Below are 22,259 nucleotides of genomic sequence, written 5' to 3'. Positions count from 1 at the left end.
AGGTACTGGAGCAAGTTGGTGCTCTGTTCTCGTGCTTAAGGTCAGTTGTAGATGCATCTCTACCCATACACACAGTGTGGGAGGTAGATAAAGCATTTAGGATCCACTTGCTCATTATTATTCTTCATAAATATTGGTGATCTGTCATCACTGCTAACTAAGCTCCATGTATGGCATATTGTGGTCAAATAACTTCATACGTGCAGAGGGGTTGCTGAGACATGAAGACAATGACAGGAAGAGAGCTTCTGGAAAACTGCAGAAGAGAATGGAAATTGATGTGAAGGTAGAAAGATGGGTCAGAGCCTACATCTCTGCTTCATTCCCTTCTACCAAGAGAAAGGCAAGACAAAGTGTGCTCTTTTCCAGTGCTGTAATTTGCAGGAAGAGGTAGATGTAAAAGCAAAGAAGGAAAAGCGTATCCCATTTTATCTTGCTAACAGACAATTAAAGGAAACCCAGTCCAATTTCCTCTTCAGAATGTAATGAGTCAGCTACCAGTTGTTGGGACTTGGGTCTCCCGAAGACTAAAGCCCTGTCTGTTTTCTCCAGGGACAGTGTTTTTGCAGCTACCATATTCCAAGCGGAAATTTTCTTGTGGGCAGCAGCGACGCCGGCGCAACTCCACTAGCTCCACCAACCAGAACATGTTTTGTGAAGAGCGCATTGGCTACAATTGGGCCTACAACACCATGCTGACGAAAACGTGGCGGTCCAGTGCCACAGGGGATGAGAAGTTTGCTGATCGGTTGCTGAAAGACTTCACAGACTTTTGCTGGAACAAAGATAGCCGGCTTGTTTTGTTCTGGACAGATTGTCTAGATAAAATGCACGCCAGTGCTCCATGAAACAGGGTTGTATCTCTTAGGGAGACAGTTAGAAGCTTTACCTTGTGGCAAGGATGTAGAGGTGACGGATGACTGGAAAAGAGCCTCTTTGGTGGATTCATCTTGAGGCTCCAAGAGGACCTGATCAATATTGCTGTTGATATTCAACAGAATTTGATTAGGTCCTTGGAAAAAGAATCTGAGCTGTTGGCTTGCCAATATCTATCACCTGACCTCAGCTTGGTTTCAAGTAGCTGCAGTCCTTGATTGCCAAACCTTCAGTTAGAGCAGAGGTAAAGGAGGAAGAGTGCAAATGTTTTCAAGGGCAGTTAGATTCAGCACAGAGGGTGATGGCAGCAGCTTTCTGTCACTGGAAATGGTTGGTGCCGTTTGCGTCTGATGTGCCTGACAGCAGCCTGCCTCTTCCCCTTTTGAGGTGTGCCTGACTGTGTGAATATGTATGATAAAACGCGAGAGTCACTTGTTAACTTTCATACGTGTAAATAAGTAAAAATGCAAAAAGTCAAGTGACCTGATGTTTTGTTGTAATTCCAGGCAGCAGCATGGAATCGGGGAGTAAAGGAGAGTAATTGTGGAAAGGAAATACTGCTGCTTATGTCCAGCGTGATAATGAAATGCTCAGAGTTCAATGGCGGGGCTTTGTCCTTTTAGTACCCAGGACTTTCCATCTCTAGCTCTGGATTTAGGACAGTGACATGCAGCAGGAGCAAGAGGCCATTACTGTCCTGCAAGGCCAGCATCTGAGCCTAAGGAGAAACCATGGCAGCTGAAAGCAAGGTGCTGCTGGTTGGAGGAGCAAAGAGGATTATGAGCAGGTTTTTAGGATGTGCATGCATGCATCAAAAAGGAGAAGGCCGTGCTCAAGTAGGTGGTCTTTGTCTTTGCAGAGAAAGCTGGGATATGGCACGTGGACTTGGCATGAGCCAGTTATTTAAGCGTGGATGCAGGGTGGGATGCAGCACTGTGCAGGTAGGGGGGCTGTAAGGTGTGGATGCAGGGTGGGATGCAGCACTGCGAGGAAGGGGGCTGCTGGCTCCTGCTGCGAGATGGTTACTGCTGTTACCTGCCCGCCCTGAACCGGAGTCGGCAGAGAGCTGACAGTCACGATGCGTTGCAGACCCGGTTCAGGGAAAATCCCAGCTGCTGCGGTTTTATCCCCTAAACTGACTCTGACTTCTCAGTCAGGAGACAGCAGCCACCTGGGAAGGCGGTTTGAGCTGCGTGGCTCTCCATTCGGTGCGCGGGAGCGCGCCAGAATTCCCGCTGCACGCCCGCCCACCACCACCTGCACAACACCCTCCTGCGGAGGGGACACCTCGCTGCCGTCTCCCCACTGCCTCGCCACGGCGGCGGCCGTGCCCGCAGCAGCTGCTCGGTCACAGCAGCCTCGGGGGGGCGGGCAGGGGCAGCCCCCGGCCCCCTCCCCCCGCGCACGGCCCCCCCTCCCCCTCGCCCATCCCCCTCCTCCCGGCCGGCGCCGCGCAGGGTCCCGCGGGGCGGCCTCCCCCGGCGGGCGGCGGGGGTGGGGTGGGCGGGGAGGCCCCCGCCCCGGCGGTACCGGGCCCGGCGCTGGGCCGGCAAGGAGGTGCCGGGGAGCCCCGGGGCGGGCTGTGGCACCCCGCGCTGCGCTGCCGCCGGCCCGGGAGGGGACGGCAGCCGGGGGTCCCCGTTCCGCAGCGGCGCGCAGGTATTTAGCAGCTTATCCCCATTTTGGCCGGCAGGAGGAGGAGGGAGGAGGGGGGAGGGGGGGGCAGGGGTGGGGTGTCCCCGGGGGCACCCACCGGACATCGCGCCGGCCTCCCCCGGGAAAACGCGTGACACCCGGCCCTGACCGCCGCTGGAGTTACGCTTGGGTGTAACCGCCAGCAGCTCTTGGCTTGTCCTGAGCCATTTTGGAGGACTAAAACCTCATTTATTTCACCTGGATGTCTCTGGTGTAAATGTTCTGGTAGTTTTAACCTGTGAGCAGCGGATGCGAAGCTTCGTGCCGGGCGGTGGGTATGTGGGTGCTGGCACTGGAGCCGTCTGGAGGCCCATGGCAGGGGCTGGAGCTGCCCCGAGGTGCCCCAGTGTCCCCGGCCCCACACGCAGACCCAAGGGGGAAGCCAGGGCCCCCCCAGGTGCCGTGCCCCCCGCAGCCCTCCTGCTTTGGCCTCTTCCTTCAGCCTCCGAGCTTTGGGGCCAGCTTGGTCTTTCTGAGCTTGGTTTTCTCGACTGCAAACCTGGTGTGGCTTTTGCTTTAGGCCTAGTTTTATTAGCACTGTTTTGAGGTCCTCAGGCTGCTTTTAATAGCACTGTGAATTTCTTTACTTAAAAAAAACAAAAACGAAAAAACCCACAAAAAAGCATACCCTAGAACCTAAGAATAGGAGATAAAAGTTTTTATCTAACCACAACTTTGTGCATTGCATAGAAAAGGCTTCCAACAGGACGTAAGGATGAAGCGGTTCATGGCCATGTTAAACAGGAATAAAAACAAGGATCCCCCACCTGCCAAGCTGCTGGATCTAGCAGGACAGCTTTGCCAGGACCTCCAGAGCTCATCTGCTAATCTGGAGAAGTTGGTTGGGGCCATGATGGGATGCGAACACAAGATGTCTTTTCTCACAAACATCCACGTTGTCCGAGCTTGTGTGTTCATTCATATCCGTAATGGGCAGCATGACACAGCCTGCAGACTCCTGGAGGTAGGGCTCTGTTCTTCGTGGAAACAACAGTATTAGGAAAATAGCAATCAGAGCTGTTAGTGCAGACTTACTCCAGCTGCAGCACATGGAATATTTCTAGCTGGTGTACGGCAGTGGAAGGTGGTATATGTGCTTTGGTTGACCTGAAACATAGGATAAAGCCTTTGCTACATGCAATTACTATGAATCAGCCAAGGGAGAGAAGGTAATTGGGTGATTATGGGGTTGGTTGTAGTTTGTGAAAGCAGGATTTTTTGTTCTCTATTATGGTGGTTCTTGGAGTTTTTCACTAACTTAGGGCTCAGGACATAGAAGCCTTGGGGCAGCCAAGTTTAGAGGGCTTGCCAGGATGGGAGAATATGAGGAAGGTTGGATGGCACCACTTAGGGCGAGGAGGTTTTGCCTCTAGATCTGGTAACTTAGCCCTTTTCACTGGGGAGAAGGCAGCATTAGACAGGTAACATACATTATAGAAGGAAGGTGTACAGTAAGCCATATCCTTGCATAATGCTACCAGCTTTGTCAAACCAGTAGGAATTTCTGAGTAAGTTTTTAGTTGTTGAGGGTTTTCTCCTTTGTAGGAAACCTGACTGACTACCTGGGAAGGGTTTGCTTACCTACTATTTTGTTCTAGTGTTGCAAGGCAGAAGAGAAGGAGGAGCTGGTGCAACTTTGGCATGAGATTCACTACCGGAGGGCTATGGAGAAACACCGCACGGATTTTCTGACACCACTGCAGAAATTCCGTTGCAGGAAGAGGTACTGTGGTGTGGGGAAACTGATTTCCAACCCCCACCCCCACCCCTCTGCGGTAGTTAACAGATGCAGGGGGTAGAGATGCAGAGGGATCATTTTGCATCTCAGGATGGCTGCTTCTTGGAGTTGGGTTTTTCTTGGTTTTTTGACCACTTGTGACAATGTGAGAAAATTCCCATGAATGTCTCTTTTTTGGGTCCTTTTTAATCCTGTTCTCCTGTGCATAGGAATCCACCACCTATTTCCCTTTGTCCTGAAGGTTTGAAGAATCGAAACTATTCAGATGAAGTACGCCAGCAGCTGCACAGGTTTGCTGCAGAGGTGACAACAAATCCAAATAAGAAACAGCGGGTAGGGTTGTGCTACGTCCAGTCAAGTCTCCTTGTCACAGTAAAGCAGACCTCTGCTATCAGGGGTCTATAACCGGTTTCATTCTAAATCCTTGTTTTCAGAAGGCCCAGTGGGGCTGGGCTTCCCCATATTTGATCTTTCCCTAAAGGTATCCTTAAAAAAATCATCAAGTTCATGTGAAATCATTTCACTTGCTTTGAACAAAAAGATCAGGGGAAATAAATTCCTCACTGGGCTTTTAACCATTCTAATTTTGTAGTGATTAGGCAGCAAAGCAATCGTTTCTCAGAAGAGCTGTATTGCAGTGATAAATAATTCTGACTTGACTGAGTTATAGCCTATATAAAATTGCACTTTGCTTACCAGAATATATTTTGCACTGACTTACCACACTAAATTCAAGAATTTCAAAACACAGCAGGCTGTGTTGATGTATGCAGGTACCTACCTCATTTGGACAGCGACAGATTTGTAACGAAAGTGACATGTGAATTAGTCCAGTAATCCTGGTTGATTGCTGCCTTGCAAGGTGAAGGCTTCAGACTTTAAAGTCTGCCTCTGTGGTGCTCAGTTTTTCCAACACCCTTCTCATATGAGGCAGGATGGCCTGGTGACTAGTTCTGCAATGTGAAGCTGGTTTATTTCTTAGCCTTTTCACAAAGGAACAACGACTTCCATTTTTTCATTTGAAAAAACCACTCTGAATTGGGAGAATAATGAAGCTGCATAATTAAAGTCCTAAAAGGTCAGGATACTATGATCACTTATGCATTAATTTCCCAATACATTCTTCATTTATATGATCTCATTATTTAGTAGTTTAATACCGCATAAATTTTTCTGTGAATGTGATACAGGTGTTTATACTGCTCACAGCTGTGGTAAATGCATTAGTGGTTATCCTACTAGTGTCATGTTAGCAATGTGAAGCTGTCAGTCTGTGGGAATAGCATGCTTTGGTGGGGTTTTACATGTAAATATAGCAATATAAAATAGCAGTACATGGTTTCCTATAGCAAACAAATGGACTTGGGGAGCAGGGTGGAATGTGTGTTTTCCAGCAACTCTTTTGAGTTTATAAATCAGTCTGCAAGGGGATCCACACAGACTTATCGGAGACCTACTGACAAATGTATCTGGATTTGAATGCTCTTTTGCTGGGCTGCTTTCGGATCTGAAGGGAAAAGCCTGATTATTTGGATGCGGTTTATTTTTCTCTTGATCTCCCCTTACACCTGGGTTTGCAGGAGGGATTGGCTCGGGACATGAACTTGCAGCCAATTCAGGTCTATAACTGGTTTGCAAATTACCGACGACGTCAAAAATCCTGCCTTCCTCGTGCGGAAAAGCTCAACAACTCATGTCCTGAGAGGCCTTTGACTTACCACACAAAGGAGCGGCAGGATGAAGAATCCTACACTCCACAAACTGCAGGTTTGTCTCTTTCTAATGGGCTTAGGATGTGGTCCAGAAAGCAGAAAACCAATTTTAAATTCCCTCAGAAAGGGAAGGATACTCCTTCTCCAGAACAGCATCTATATGCTGATGGATTGAGTGGACATTGGAGGACTCTACTTCAGTGGAGTGCCTCATTGTTTGGCTAGAGGCTGTCACTCCACAGAAGGAGCAAACATTGGTAAGGTCTGTGCAAGGACAGGTGAAAAGAGATGCCTGTCTCAGAAGGGGCACCAAATAAATACAAATACACAGGAGGCAACAGGTTTTAGCTCTCAGATTCTGAAATCAGGGCAGTACTCCAGTAAAGTGCAGTATATTCATGCCCCTTAACAGAATCTTGGCCAAACTTCAGTCACGGGGAATAGGAGGGTCTTGCTGCATTTGGCAAATTAGACTTGTTTCATTGCTTTTTGGAGTAACTATTAGTGTTCCTTCATCTGCCTGGCCTGCACCTTTCAGATGGATCTTGTGTGGGCATCGGCTCTGAGCAAATAGAGATGACCCTCGTGCCTTGTGACCCAGGGTGGGAGCAGCCAGCTGCAGATCTGCATAAGCCTCCTGAAGGAACATATTTAAAGATGATGGAATCCAGGTGATGTATGAAAAAGTCTTTACAGTGACAGTTCAGAGATGAAGCAACCTTTAAACTTGTTCGTGGAACTGACTTTCGTGTCAGTTCCCAGGGTGACATCACTTAGGAGACTTGATCCCATAGATGGGAGCGGTCCATGCCCAGCATCAGGCAGTCAGAGCATCTAGCAGTTAATCTCCCAGCTGTCAAGGGCAGGATTCAGAGGTTTAGCTGGGGCATCCCCCCTCTTTGCAAAGCAATATGTCTGGCTGATTTATCATCTCCATTGTTACAGCTTTATGCAGAGCAGTGAGATGTATGAAGCGAGGACAAGCGAGGCTGCTTTGACTACTCGCAGCGCTGAACAACCTGTAGCTTTTTGTACTGAGGCTGTGCTGGAACCAGGAACCTGCTTTAACTCTGCTGTCCTGCAGCCCAGAGAGGTAGCAAGCAGTACTAATGCCAGCCCCCATCTGGATAACTTTTTCCTCTGCTCTTGTGGGTCCCTTACCTTCCCAGATGAATGCCTGGCTGCGTGGCAGGCCCCTTGCAGCAGCAGAGGAGACCCTGGCTCCATGTGGACCCCAAGTATAGAAGGTTAGTAAAACTGCACCCAAATCCTTGACCTTTAATAGAAGCTTCTCTCCTCTCTGTTGTAAATATTCTTGCTCACTTACGTGGCTTTCCAATGTCATGACAAATGAGAGCAGGGCTTATTGTGGGTTTGCTATGGGATTCTGCTCTCATAGTAGCTCAATGAGAAAATCCATTGATTTAAAGTATTGAAGCAGATATTCTTACCTACTCTTTTGCTTAAACTGTAACTGCTTCCATAAGATAGCGCTTTTCCAGCAAGGTGGGAGCATTTCCATTGGAAGTGCCCCTTCAGGTGTTGCCTGCTCACCTTGTCAGTTAACAAGCTTCTGGGTCATTCTTTAGAGATTGCCTGAGCAGAGGCTGGGAATTTCTTAACTGTGACATGGTGCTTGTCTTCAGGAACACATTCTTACTTTCCTTTCTCCTTCCTGCTACTCTCCCCTCCCCCCCCCCTCTTCCTGTCCAGTCTTGTTCAGCATTCCCACCATCTCTTTTCCTCTCCCTGTTCTTCAGAATAGCCTCAATAGGATATGTAAGTGACGTCCACCTGCCTTTGCTGTAGGTCTACAGAACAAAAAGTGCTGTGGCTCACCAGAGGCTGGGTGAATGTCGGTGTGTAGCAAGGAGGGGAGGAATAGCTGGGTCAGAGGGTGGAGTCATGTTTTCTGTCTTTAATACAAGCATTTATTTCAGCAGGTATCAGAGCTTCCTTGAGCAGAGTCCCTCAAGGTGGCTGTACTGAGGCCAGTTCAGGAGGAATCATTCAGCAGTCAGATTTAGAGGTTGAAAGCTTCATCCTTAGAGAAAGACAGCTAGGGACCCTGGAAACTATTCTTCCCCACAGGTAAAGGGAGTGGAAAGCACAGGGCTTCTTAAAGGCAGGAGTAACAATGATGCTGTAGATCTAGCCTTGTCCCAGTCCTGCTGCTGAAGAGGCTTGCAGAAAGACTGTAATGATGCATCTCATTCCCAGGGCCTGACTCTCCTCGTGTCCATCATATTTTGCAGATATTTACATCTATGCACTGGAAATGGGAAATGCAGTGTAAGTGTATATGTGTTTTACGGTGGTGGCACAGAGGAGACTTGGGACCAGCCTCATCAGAAAAAATATGAACGCCTCTCTTTAAAGCAGGTTTAGCTTCTAAGCTATTTGCCTGTTTTTGATTCTGGGAGAAAATCGTAACCTATACTGGTCCAGTGAGAGCTGATTCTGTGGGCTGGGTTGGTAGGGCCTGTACTTAATCCTAAAATAGTTTTTGTAGCTTCATAACCTCATGACAAGATTATTCCATAGTGCAAGCTTTCCAAATTGGAAGACAGAAAAACAGGCACTGTTCTGTCTTTCTGTTTTCTACCTGTAGCAAATGTTTCAGACTGCACGTTTTCTCTGAGATTTGAGCTAAATTCACAGAATGCAAATCAAAAAAATCTGTGCCGTCTTCCGTATGTTATACAACTTCCATAATGTTACATAAAAATAAACACTGCCAAACAGACGAGGTTCCTTTAAGTTACTGATCTGCAAGGCACAACAGGAGCAGTAGCCCCATTTCATAACCCTTCTGCTTGACACTGTCCAGCATTTGTGCTAGCACAAGGCTGTCAATAATATGTCAAAGTGGTAGGCAGAAGCAGTTTTATTCCCACTTTATAGATGAGGAAGCAGAGGCACGGAGAGGCTTTGTGGCTTGTCAAGCAGCAAGGGAGGGCAGTGATTCACTGCACATAAAAATTGGTGGGGTTTTGCCTCCCAGTTCCTTGCTAAAAACATTTCTGCCTTTTACCCCTATTTCCCAGTTGGCCTGGTGCCTACATTTGTTCACACTCATGTCAGACTCCTCGCTCAGAATTGCTGGAGAGAGCCCAGGTCCGGGCATTTTAAACCCACCTCAGTCTGTGTGGCAAGATCATGAAAGATCAGTAAGGCTTGGTGGCAATATTTTGGCTGGACTTAAAATTGCGTGTTCTGACTCTAGAGTGAGCTCATGTTTATTTTTAAAATATGTTCCATCAGTAGAAGAAATCTATGGTGAATGTCTCCTTGTTGAGTATGTCAGTTCTGCCAGGAATCCACACACCCTTTATCATATTGCTGTCAGGGGCAGGACTTGCTGCTTTGTTGACACCTTCTGGTGAGGATATACTTACATGAACTCCATTTGTATATCCTGTGGAGTGGCCTGGTCCAGCTCTCTCCAAAACCTTGAACTTCCCAAAATACCAAAAATGCCATGGAACATCGATCTCTTTAGAAATGAGTAATCCTCAGACTGCAGTTTCATCTAGGGCCTTTTCCAGTTTCTTTCTAGAGAGCCAGGAGACTTTGCATGGGTAGGCTTAGCTAAGATCACGCTTCAGTGAATGGCAGTAAATGAGGATCACCTTTGTTATCAGGCCAGAGCCCTCTAACACAATCACTGGGTTAGGGAGAAGTGTTGTGTCACCGGAGTCCTGTTGAGCAGTAACGTTGCAATGAGCTTCACTCATCTGGGGACTGACAAAGGAGTCAACAGCTTAAACTGTAAGGCAAATGAGCATTGCTATCCTGGAAAGACAGGGCAGATAAGAGTAAAGCACAGAGGAGGAAATTACTTAGCCAAGGTCACCCATCTGGAGTGGACTTAATGTCTTACGTTCTCGCTGCCTTGCCAGCACCTCTGGCTCCCTGCTTTGTAAGTGCAGGGGTAGAACTAAAAGTCAGCCAAAGGACCCTTAATCTGCTTTGTCTTATTTTTAAAGGTGCTCACCTGGAAAGGACTTAGCCTGAAAGCTTATTAGAACAATTCCAGTTCATTTCTTTCATGGGCTTTTTTACAGTTGGTCCTACGCACTTGGGCTGTATCCAAACCTCTTATGATCTACAGGGCTGTGAGGTGGGAGTGTGAGGGGGAACCAGGCTGGAAGCTGACTGTCTCCATCTGCTCCTGCTGCCTGACAGGAGAGTTTGATCCAGCTAGCGAACTGGAAGTCCCTGTGGGACACCAAACAGATGCTCGCCTTTACAGATAGTGGTGGTGTATCCTCTTCGCTCCTTGAGCTGAGACAGGTGGAATGTAGCCCAGCTAATGGTTCATGCAGAATGTAACTCTCTCATGCCTCCCATTTCAAAGAGAAGGGCACGCTGAACTTTATGGAGCAGAAGAGACCGCATTTATGAGCCAGCACTTTGATTTAAAAAACATCGGTGCTGAGATGTTAGTTGCAGCTTACCGCTTCTGGCTGCATTTTTGGGATTCCAGCTCAGAGTGCTGGGAATCCTCCTGCTGTTAGGCTCTCCCCTCTGGATAACCCAGCGTCGACACTGGCAGGCAGTGAGTTCAAAACGTACAAAAGGAGGCTACTTTTTTGCATGTTGCATAAATAAATTGCAGAATTTGTTCTTAAGGGCATTGTGCATGTTGGTGTAAGTGGACTATGAGAAAGGATGGGACAAGGTCTTAGGTGGCTGTGGGGGTTGAGTCCATTTGTCATTAGTCAATGTGATTGCCTGAACGCAGCCTCCAGCAGAGGAGTCCGAAGACTGATTTTCGGAACTGAGGGAGCATTCCAAGGAAGGGCAACTTGGCACTTGCCCTGTTTCTTCTGCTTTTTTTCTTACGCTCTGTTACTTGGCACCTTTGGCCTGGGCCTGTATGGCCATTAATACCCTGGGCTATTCCTGGCAGTGGTACGGGCAGTGTTGTTGGAGTACTGATACTTTGAGCTGGTGACAAGGGAGAGAACATCCCATCATCAAGAACCCAGTGTCTCCTACTTGACTCAGTGCCTTGCAGACTGTGACCTCTTTTGAGAGGTTGGCAGAGCCCCCAAGGGAGGTGTGGATGGGGAAGCTGTGGCCCCAGACACTCAACTGGCAGTCTTGAAAAGCTATAGTAAAATCATAGCCAATGTTGTGGCTATGTATAAAGGCACATGTTTATCTGTTTTGACTCTTAAGATCTGTGTTTTTAAAACACATTCCAGGAGAGAGACATTTTGGTAGACATCTCTTTGTTTATGGAGAATGTTCTGGGGGTATAAGGATAGTTGCAAGTCGAGATGTCATTCCTGTGTAGTGCTCCTGGTCAGGCTGGTCCTCTCAGTGCGGAATCTGTATTTTCAGGCCATAACAATGAGGAGAAGTGGGGCAGGTTTGTAAGCAATTTAACAGATCTCTGTTGAATGAACAGTTTTACCAGAAGCCCCTCTTGTCCTGCTGCAAAACATTACAGTAAGCAGCGAGTAGAGCATAAATACAAACGCATTTGTATATCATATTTTCTTCCAGTTCCTGTCAGACTGTGTTTGGCAAGCCTCAGTGCCCACTTGTTTCTGTACCCTACGTGGAAGAAAGCCAAGCCTGGGGACAAAGCCAGGTAAGAGAACACACCTAATGTTCAGAGAAAGGAGCTTAGCCCTATACATGCTATCCAGCTGTAGCTCTCACACGGGATGCAAAACCTCACATCATATTTAGGATGAAACATGTTTGATCTAAGCATACCTTTCGGAATCCATTTCAGAGCAAACTGGGCATTCCCTGAGTAGCATCCAGCAGATGCTAGGAGAGGTGGTTTTGTTGTTTTTTCCACTTGGATTGCTTATCAGACCCTGATTTTACTAAATGTGTCGTTGAAATGATGACCAAAGTAACCTGTGCAGATTCAAAGTGTAATTTAAATTTTGAGCAATGAAAAGCTCACCTAGCACTGTGGAAAGAAGATATTGGTGATACCAGCAGAGTTCAAACTGCATTTTGGGAGCTCAGGTGAAACAGTAACAACAGGAGGATGGCTGCTTGAGGGTCCTCCCCTCTGAAGGGTTCTACAGAATTTGACTGCTCTTTCAGACCACTTAAAATCTTTCATGTAATTTTCATTTCCAAGTCTGTGTTATTGATGAGGAACAGAGATTTTTGTACTGTTTAGAGATGGGTGATAGCAGTGTACAGAGCAGTATTATAGGACATGATAAAAGAAGTTTACTTACTTAATCTGGATGCAGCCTGCATGTTTTCTTATGGTGATTTTAAGGCAGTAGAGAACAGAATTTAGAAATCTGGTGCTTTCAAGGGGATGGGAGCACATCATCTCTGAATTAGATGTTACCTAAGAACAGGACCCAAGAAAGCCCTATCAGAACCGTACCTTGAGCTATTTTTTGGCTTCACATGTGTTGGTCTACTGATCAGTCAGTCAGCATCCATTTCTGTCTCTCTTGCAGTATAAGCTGCTGGAGAAAACCTTTTTAAAAGAGATTTTGAAAAGCAGGAGACCATATCAGCTGGCCTCATTATAGGAAGCGGCTGCAGCTCTGAGGGCAGTAACAGAACCTCTTTTGAGCCTTTGAAAGCATCGATATAAAGATCTGTATCTTGGAAAGTGGCCTTTTTACCAGCCATAATGTGAGCCAGATGAGTAGGAAAGCTATGGGCATTAATAATGAATGAGCCTTTTCTAAGCTTTCCAGAGCGTGCAGTCTCTGTAGCTAGTTTTCATCTTGCTATTTTGCATTCTTGTACCGATTTTGCAATGGTATAGAAACATGACACTCAGTGCAATGTGGGCTGGGGAGCAAGATCCTGTGTGATGCTTGCAGATGTCAGAAGGGGATGTTTTCAAATCTTTGTAATAACTAATCAGTTCAGAAATTCAGAAAAGCAATTTTTGCATATCTTAATACGTGCTATAGAAAAAGGAAGAGCTCGAATGGGCATGATTTCACAGGATTCTACAGACTTCCTGGGCACTCTGTTTCTTGCTAAATCAACTTGCCCTGGGCTTGTTGCAGGAATATGCAGTTGTTTGGTTCCTATGTCTGAACCACAGGGGTGCAGATGTACGCTTCCTTTTGTCCACACATGACTTTCAATTTGGTTTTTGTAGGTCATGCATCCCATCAGAGCTAAAATGAGAGTAAAACAAAACAAGCAAACAAACAAACAAAAAGTTAATTCATTTTGGAGACATTTCTTTCCTTGCCTGAACAGAGCTCCCTTGTTCAGGTGATTGGTCCCTTAATTATTTCATCCTGGCCTTACCTTCTGATATTTACTTGCTTTTGTAGGAGCCAATGCCTTGGGCAAAGGCATTGAGAAAGGCAAAGGCAAGAGAAAAGGCAAGTGCTTTTCTCTGAATTACTAAGAGTTGAAGTGTGCACTGATTGTGCTTGACGTTTTTACACTCACGCCCTGTACAGATGGATTACTGTACCTGAACTTAAAGGGTAACGAGGACTCTGTCACTTCATGCATGCAGCCCTCACCACTGACGTTCCCTGTCATTGCAGTGTCTTGTGCTACTCTCTGTCCGCCCAACGGAGATCTTCCGTTGTGAGCAACTGCATCACTAAAGATCGTGTGTGGTGAAGCTTTGATTCCTTCCTGTGTCTTTCAGGTCCTGGAGGATCCAGTTGGTGACCCGTTAGCCAGTGACACGTTCTGGGCAGCATGGCTGCTCTTTGAATTCTCAGCTGGCAGAAGAATGTGACCAGCCTGCAGAGATGCTCAGTGTGGTCTGCACTTCCCCAGGAATTTTTTTTTTTTTTTTTAATGAAGGATTTGACATGGAAGTAAATAGAGAGACTGAGGTGGAAAGATGAAGGCCTTTTCTAATGGTTACAAAGTTTGTTTGAGTTACAATTTTATTAAGAATTTTGCAAAGGATAGAAGAAACCAAAGGTGCATTGTGGACTTTAGGTTTTTAGTGGAGCAGCCTGAAGCTGCACTGTAGACGCTAAAAATATCACGTTACTGGTTCTGTGGCAGTTACATGTGTCTACCCATAGCGCTGGTCAGATCTGAGTCCTTCATTACATCATGAAGGTAAATGTAACTCCTGTATTCAAAAAGAGTAAAATTTAGTTACACTGCATAGCAGTGATATTAGGTAACTTTCTCAGACCTGGAAAATACGGTCTCAGATAAGCACTGGTAAAATACTGCTATGTCTCATCTCCCTGCATTTCTGTCGTACTGCTGGGTATAACTCCTGGCGTGTTCCATACTCTGTAGTGCCGCAGACGACACAAACTGGAGCATGGCAGAATCATCGGTGCTGAAGTCAGTGTTCTTGCAGGACTGGGGGAGGGCATACCTGCGTTGTTGGTACTTAATACCACCTGTATCTCAGATTGCCCAGGAAAGAAGGATGAATGGAGGAGGTGGGAGCTGCTGAACCCTCCTGATCAGTTTTCAGTCCCCAGGTCTGGATGGACTGAAGCTGCCAAGGCAATTGTGTCACCCTGCGGGCGGTCTGCGGCACTCTGACACCAGGCAGCGGCAGGCGAGTGCATCCTATTCACACGAGTGCCCTGCAGAGCAGCGTGAGTTGCGCAGACTCAAGTTTCCTACACACTGTAGTTTCCTACACACTGTAGCCACGGTGGGACTAATCCTGCATTTGGCTGAAGGCTGCTTGCTCCATTGGGGGTAAGCTGTTCCACTGCAGCTCTCCCGGGGAGCGTGCACAGCTCTGTTCCTTTTGCTCAGTGCTTTTCCTTACTTAACTCAGCCCCAAAGCTGCCTGTTACACTCTGTCTCCCACTGCTCACGCAGCAGGAGCCCCTTTTCCTTCCTTGCTTTCGGAGACTACAAAGTGAATTGTGCATGAGAGTGTTGGGGCATGCAGGAGGAAAGCAGACCCTCGGTGCAGGTTTAAAACTCACGCTGCAGGTCACTGGGCGCTCCTGTGGGGTTTTACCCAAGCACTGCTGCCGGTTTTTCAAGAAGGGGTTACCTTTGCCTGAAGATGTAGGTGCCCTCAGTGCCTTTTGTAACGAAGTTGGCAAATAAAGGTTGTGAATGACTTTCTCCAGGGTTGGTTTTTCACGGGAAGGGTGGGAGGCAGTACATCCGCAGGGGGTGCTGCGTTGTGTATGAGCACTGGGCGCTGGCTGCCCTGGGCGCACGTGTGGCGCTGTACTGCAGTGGCTGTCACTTGCAAGGCCCTTGCCTGGTCGCAGCTGCTGTATGGAAGGCGGTGCTGCCCGGGGGAGGACTCGCACGGGTCCGTGCCTCAGCTGTGGGGCCACGCCGGGCTGCAGGCCGGGCCCCCGGGGCCCCCCCGCTCCCGCCACAGCCGCCCTCGCTCCGGCCGCCGACGGGCCCTTCCCGCCTCCGTGGCGGCCGCGCGCCGCCTCCCTGCTCCCTCCCCATTGGCCCGGCGCGCGGTAGCAACAGCGACAAATATATCCTGCCGCTTCCTGATTGGTTGCCGCGTCCCGCCGAGCCATAGCAACAGCGGAGCGGGCGCGCGGCGCCTTTGGCGGGCGGGAGTGAGGGGGCTCGGGGCTCGGCGGGAGAAGCGGGGACCGAAGCCCGACCCTCGGGGGCGGGAGGCTGCCGTTAGCGGCGCTGCTGCCGCCGCCGGTAAGCGAGAGGTAGGGCCGTCCCCGCCACGCTGTGTAAAAGCCGTTTACTGGGCCTTTGCGCGGTGAGGGGCAAAGAGCTGCGGCTTCTTTGCGGCCTGTGGTGGAAGGAGACACTCGTGAGGCAGCCAGTGGAACGGCCTCCGTGCAGGAGCAGTGGCACGGTAGCAAGTCACACTGGATATCGATAGATTTTGTATGAGATCCCACATAAGATATTTTATTCTTCACCCTTAATGATACATGTTCCTACAATTACTGTTATTTAGCCAGTCAGTGGTATGTACTGTGTGGGGATGAAGATTACATTTCCCTGCTGTTGAAAATGGATGTATCGAAGTAAAAAAATGATGACTCTCTTTACAGTGAGATGTATTTTCAGTTCCTTTTTAAAACGTAGTGCTGCTCCCTGCCAGGGAAAATGAGAAAGATTAACACTAGCTGTATTGGAATTTTAGATACCTGTCATTCAAAGTTAAGTAGATTATTTTCTAAGAGAACAACCCATGCTAGGGAATGCAGGTATTTTGGTTTTGCAGATAACTGACCTTTGTTCTACCGTTTTAACAATACCAGTGTCCTAAGGCCTTGAAAGATTTTTTTTTAAAATAGCTCAAGAACACAGTTGTTTCGATGTTCTAAGTAAAAAGAAGAGGTTGAATTCACCAGAATTCCTAAGGAGTGCTATAACAGGTCTCTTTTCCAAACCTGAATCTGAAAAAGGCTTTGCAGCTAAAGCAGAATTAAAGCTTTTTCACTTAACACTTAATGAATTTAATTTCCAAATTTGGCACGGTTGTTCTCTGGAGAACAATTGCATTTTCTAGGTCATTTCCCAGATGAAATAACTTACTGCTTTTCTGGAAATTTATGTTAGATGACTCAAGGCTTGATAGGTGAAATCCAGCAAATTAAAAGTCTTTTAAGAGATGTCAAGTGGTTGAAGTACAGTGTATTCTGACCCACTAGCATCTTTGCCCTGTGCTGCCTGGATATTGAATTTGCACAAAACACTTCTAAGGAGCTAACTGCATTTGGACAAGAACGTGCAAGCTGTGCCTACAGATGATCTCACAGGACTTGGCTGTGCTGAGTTACAGGTAGCTGAGCAGAGTTGGGAGGTAGGCTGCTGCTTTCCCAGCTGTGAGCTAGAACAGATGAGATGCATAGCCCATGCAGTAGAGGAAGAGATCAAGTGAATCTCTGCTGAATGCCAGCATTGCTTAGCCTTTGGCCGCCTCTGCCTGTGCTGCTGGTTGGAGTTCATCTTTAAAGGACAGCATAGTGGAGCTCTTTATAGTGTATTCGCAGTGGGCTAGCATTTGAATTGTTCAGTTTGTCTTACCTTGTTCTTGTTTCCTAGGTGTGATTTGCATCCCCGTCATGTTCTGGTTTCCCTATCCTACCATATGTAGCAAGTTCTGGATGTGTTAATGTTTTTCTTCCTTGGAGCTGTATTTAGAAGCACTCTGAGCACGTGGCTGACCTGCCTGGAGCTGAACGTGCTGTACCTGCTGTTGTCATTCCTCAACATGGCATGGCCTAGTGAAGCAAGGAGCTTGCCCTAGATGGGAAAAACAAAGCCGTTTTTATCTTAAAATGCATATAAGGGCCCAAAGAACAGTACTTATATGTGTTAATTGATCACAGCAAGGGGATAGAAATCTAGGAGCATTTTCAGAAGTTCTGTTAGCTTGGCTGTCCCTGAGGTGAGAAGGACACTTTGCCAATAGGCAGGCATCCATCTTTTCCAGCCACTGCTGCTAGAGACAGCTTTCTTCTTGGCAGTTTGACAGCCAGCCCCTAAGACTGGCAAGGTTAGAGGCTGAGCTGTTGCCTATCAGTAGTTATAGGCTAGAAGTGTGGTGTAGAAATGACCGTATGGAGGACTTGCGTGGCAGCTGCGCGTGAAAAACATCTCCGAGCTAATCCGCCGCACTGCTAGAGCGGATTAATGACATGAGAAGCAGCTTTCCCTGCTTTCAGTCCCATTGACAGTTCCGCTAGCTATCACAGTTACTGAATGGGTGTATCTGAGGCTCACTCGGGACAAATGTTAGGAGATACAATGTAAGGGCCAGTATTTCCAGGCAGTCTCTTGTCCTGGATGCCTGGCTCAGTGTGCTTTGGGGCCTCATTTCTGGAGGAAATGAGCACTTAGGCAGTGACTCAAGCAGGGCACCCAGAATAAGAAGACACTTTTGAAAACGTTGGCAGAGGCATTTTGGTTTATCTCTGCACTTCATTGGTCTTATCCCCAAAGTCTTTCATGTTACATTCTGCAGTGAAAGGTAGTTGTTTCAGATCAATCATTTTCAGTGGGATTTAATCCAGTTCTAAATCAACTAATCCACTTTGGTAAAGTTTGAAGAGCAGTAAAAATTCATTTGATAAGACAGATCTGGGCTTATTTTTTCAACGTGGCTGCTGATGCTGAGCCCTTAATTTTGTATGCCCAGCATGAGGTGTCTTCGGGGTGGTTCCAGAAATCCTGGACATAAATTCTGATCTTATCTGTAGGCTGCAAATTTTCAGCACCTTTGGAAAATCCCTGGGATTTAGTAAGATTAAGGTTTTTTGGGTTTGTTTAGTTTTTTTACTTTCAGTATTTACTTAATATATGTTGGGCTTTTTTTCCTCTTACATGTAGAGCCTTTTTGCAGTGTGGTGCTCTGGTGATAGCTTCTGATAAGCAGGCTTTTCCATGTTTTCCTGTTTATGCTTGTGAATTCTGGTTACTTTCCTTTGATTACATAAAGAATAAACCCGCATTCTTGTGTTTGGACAGGGCTAGCAAACACCATGGTCTGAAGCAGCCCATGAAGAGTTAAAGCTGCTTTCAATTAGCTACTGTGTGCTTGCCACTTAAAGAAACCCCCACAACTGAGCATGCTTCACAACCCTGCATATCCCTGAATCATTCTGGCAAGTAAAAACACTGCCATGATCTTTTATTCAGACATGGTGCTTATTCTTCACTGGACTCTGAAATGAGCAAGCGCTTGAAGATAGCACATTTTGCCAGAGAGTTCTGAGGGTTTATCAACTCATGTCTGCACAGGATTTTGAACATGCAGAAGGTTACTGTGTGTGAATGCTGAATGGTATTAAATATACTGCAGTGATCCCAAATAGGTTTCCATATAGGGACCTAACCTTTCCCATGAGGGAGCAAGAGCTTTGCAGGTTTTGTACAAATCTCTGCTCTTTTGTTTTAAGGATCTTCCCGTGTTGGTGAATAGATACATAATGTACTTTACCTCAGTTCACAGCATGAACCCTGCTGCTTGTGAGCAGCGCTCAGGCAGTGTAATCTTTCTCCCTTCATTCGAGGTTTTACCTTTGAGTGATGAGGGAGGTTCTGTGGGAATGATTCAAGATTAACGTGAAATTGAAATATGACAAATAGTAGAATATTTTCACACACACTGTGACAGCCTAGAGGGTTCTGTTCTCGTTAAACTGTGGTGTATGGTTTGGCTAGAAATAAATCATTAAAATTGTAGTCCCTTGTGGTTTGGGAAAGAATCATCACACTTCAGCTACACCCACTCCTATCTCGTGCTCTGATCTTGTCATCGGTTACAACGCCTTTCCTCCCTGACACACGCTTATCTCACTTTATTGGGGGGATATGCTGCCAGGATTCTAACAATATAAATTATAGATAGTGCTAAGCCTGTGAAAGAATCTGTCCTTACAGCACTATCTGAGCATCACGCCCTGTGTAAGTGCCAGTCGCAGTATTTCCAAGATGAGATGCCCACAAACTCTCAATCTCTCTTCTTCTACCGTTCTCATTTCTGCTTCCTTTGCTGTGATGGGGAAGCTTGTTAATCCTCCCGTCATCAATTGGTAGTTGCTTCTGTTTTGTCTCTGGTTTTCATTGTCTTGTCCCCAAGACTTCTATCATTTAGCAGTTCCCTAAATAAAACACTTCCTTGCTGCAGAAAAGAGAGGGGAGATCATTTGCTCCAGGGATGAGGGGGATGTTAATGGCAGGGATGTTAGTTCCGTGAGCTTCTGGAAGGTGTGTGCTCTCTCACTGCTACCAGAACAACAAAAGGGAGGCTTTCTGCCATGGGGAAGGGCTGGGAATGGCAAGGGGTAGTCGTCTTGTTGTGTTCCCTCTTCACCAGTGTACCTTCTAGCTCTGTCCCCTCAACTGGACATCAGTACTGGGGAGACACCCTCTGAGACTGCTTCGGTGTCCCCAGTGCCCCTGTGCGGAGCAGAGCAGTGAACTAGAATGGCATTTCAGCAGGGAGCTATTTGTGGAACACTGGTGCTGGCTGATAATCAGATCTGCCTGTGGAGCAGCGCCACTGCCTTAGGTCATGGTGCAATTTTCAGTACTGTTAAAGTTTCTCCATCTACACATTCTTGCTGGGTGTGGTCAGTTTGCCAAGCAGGCTCAGTCCGGCCTCATGAGAGCAGTGTTTCTGAGCTCCTGCCTGAGCTTTGCTGGGCATCACAGAGCTCTGTAACGTCACGTATGATGCCTGGCATCTGAGCTGGGCAGGGCAGCCACAGTGAAGTAGTGTTCTGCACCCCATTCAGCACTCCAGCAGAAGGTCTGCTGGCATTTCCATTTCCTTTCTGTTTTTCAGATACTATAACTCAGCTTACAAATACTGTAGCAGATGAAAACTCATTGTGTGAGCTCTAATTTGTTTTTATTCATACCTCTGTAGATCCGTGGAGCCATTCTTACAGCTGAGGATCCAGACCACTAGGCACTGTACACCCAGGAGAATATAGGTACTCACCCACAGACCGTATGTGTGTGAAATGCAATCTCTTCACTTTCTTTAGGTTACAGTCAGACTGTAGAAATGCCGCATACAAGATTGCCTTATTTTAGCACTTTTCCTTGCAACTGTTGGTTTAGATATGATCTGGTTTTAGGGCAATGAGGTTACATGTCATGTTGTGGGATTCACGGTTAAGAATTTTTAAGATGCTTGAGCCATTATACAGAAGCTTCAGTCAAAAAAAAACCAGAAGCATTTGATGGGAATGTGTTTTTTTGTGTGTGTGTGTAGATATATCCACATATGTTTGGCAGATTAATGCAGATTGTGTGGTTCAGTGGGTGAATAAGTGGTTTCAAAAATACTTTGTAATCTGTTTCCCTCAGGAGTCTGAAACTGCCGTACGAGACTAGAAAGCTTTTGGTAGACCCTACAGATTTTCAGAACGGTTGGAACACTTTGCAGGCTGATCTCTACTAAGAAGTTACTACAGTTGCAAAGTGTCTGAACCTAAGCGTGTTGGGCATTTTGGATTGGCCCATCTCTCACCATTCTTGCATAAGTGTTAGAGACCTTAACATCTATATTTTTACATTGAATTTTACCTTTTCAAGAACATGGTCCTGCTGTCCCTAGACAAAACTTTGTCCTTAGGTAAAATCAATACAAATTTTGCATTAATGTGATGATGAGTTAGACTGATGTCGGGATCCATTCTGCTACAGTTTTACATGTCACTGCCTTCTCTTAGGAACAGTGAAAATAAAATCCTGCTAGGAAAGAGGCACCGTTCAGCATGCTGATATGTATGTACGACTGTGTGCTTCGCAGTACTGCAAAGAGCTGTTTCCTGAATGTTCTGGCTATCAGTTTATAACATGCTACCTGTGATTTTTATCTTTCATGCTTTATTAGATATAACTGCCACTTATTAGTCATAATATTTATGTCCTTTAAAAAACCCTAGCATTATAACTGCAGCATTTATTTTAAATGATGTAAGCATTTTAAATTACCATGCCCAAAATCCAGCGATGTTTTGAGTTAAGGCTAAAAACTTTTGGCTGACACAATGGGCTGGTTTTACTCCGTTGCAACAGTGCCAGGGGACAGTGGGAGAGTAGCGTCAGGAGCGGGACCAGCCTTGGTCCCCTGCCTGGCACACGTGCCAGCGTGCTGGCTTTCTTCTTTGGGGGGAGGACGGGTGTGAACTAAGTGGATGTAGGTGTCGTGGCCAGCAGCTCTGATGCTGAACTGTGCGATGGAGAGCAGAGCTTTTGCTTGGAGGGGCAGTGGTGTTTCTGTGCTGGCTGTGGGCCGAGTAGGAAAAGCTCAATCTGTGATTTTTGGTACGAGATGGGTAACGCGAGCACTAGCATCTCTGCCGGCAGCAGGGCGGCTGTGCCGTTTGCACAACGCCTTGGCTTTGAGACGGTTTTAGGTAAGGCCGGTGCGCTGTCGATTTAGCAAAGAGCAGCTCGACTGTTACGAATTTAAAGAGGCAGTAAGCGGGGCCGTAGCTGGCTCTGCTCGGCAAGGTGTGGGGGTGGTGCGGGGCCCGTGCCCCTCCCCGGCCGCAGGCACGGCTACGTACGCCCCGCAAGACAAAGCCGGCGGCGCGGGCGCGGCAGCAGGGCCGCACAGGCGAACAGCCCCCGCAGGCGGGCAGGGCGGCACGGCCCGGCTCCGCAGTGCTGCGCGCCCACCGCCCACCTCCACCTTTGCAGCAGTAAAATGCAGCACTCGCAGCGCGCATGCGTCCCCCGGCCGGCGCCCCGCCGTAGCTATTTATAGCAAGTGACGTCACCTAGAAATAGACCGCGGGGGAGCAGCGCCCCCTCCCCTCCCCTGCAGTCCCCGCAGCTCCGCCCCCTCGTTGCCTTCCCAG

General features: G+C 47.3%; 2 protein-coding genes across 10 annotated transcripts in view; both read left to right on the top strand.

Annotated features, from left to right (window-relative positions):
* DEPDC5 (DEP domain containing 5, GATOR1 subcomplex subunit) overlaps window positions 1-1,354 on the top strand; it is a 47,334-nt gene extending 45,980 nt beyond the window's left edge. For all 9 annotated transcript variants that reach the window (XM_040604691.1, XM_040604649.1, XM_040604674.1 and 6 more), the window contains one exon: window positions 553-1,354. In XM_040604691.1, the coding sequence (XP_040460625.1) occupies window positions 553-848 (296 nt within the window). In that variant the 3' untranslated portion in view covers window positions 849-1,354. The remainder of the gene's footprint in view (window positions 1-552) is intronic.
* Window positions 1,355-2,391: 1,037 nt separating this feature from the next.
* On the top strand, window positions 2,392-15,045 carry ANHX (anomalous homeobox). Its single transcript, XM_040604611.1, has 9 exons — window positions 2,392-2,535; window positions 3,262-3,535; window positions 4,170-4,294; window positions 4,519-4,642; window positions 5,890-6,076; window positions 6,560-6,692; window positions 6,967-7,268; window positions 11,539-11,626; window positions 13,646-15,045. Exons 2-9 carry the CDS (start codon window positions 3,287-3,289, stop codon window positions 13,674-13,676), a joined length of 1,239 nt encoding a protein of 412 aa, XP_040460545.1. The 5' UTR covers window positions 2,392-2,535; window positions 3,262-3,286; the 3' UTR covers window positions 13,677-15,045.
* Window positions 15,046-22,259: the final 7,214 nt, after the last annotated feature.

This window comes from Falco naumanni, chromosome 1, assembly GCF_017639655.2.
Source record: "Falco naumanni isolate bFalNau1 chromosome 1, bFalNau1.pat, whole genome shotgun sequence".
NCBI classification, from domain to species: domain Eukaryota; kingdom Metazoa; phylum Chordata; class Aves; order Falconiformes; family Falconidae; genus Falco; species Falco naumanni.
The sequence above is the reverse complement of the archived record's forward strand: the minus strand, read 5'-3'. Positions and strand labels throughout refer to the sequence as shown.

What these genes read in the sequence shown, in the direction of transcription:
- ANHX (XM_040604611.1), top strand. Translation starts at nt 3,287, where the DNA reads ATGAAGCGGTTCATGGCCATGTTAAACAGGAATAAAAACAAGGATCCC. An exon ending in GTGGACCCCAAGTATAGAAG is followed by an intron (nt 7,269 to 11,538) that starts GTTAGTAAAACT and finishes ATTTTCTTCCAG; the next exon opens with TTCCTGTCAGACTGTGTTTG. An exon ending in AAGCCTGGGGACAAAGCCAG is followed by an intron (nt 11,627 to 13,645) that starts GTAAGAGAACAC and finishes TGTGTCTTTCAG; the next exon opens with GTCCTGGAGGATCCAGTTGG.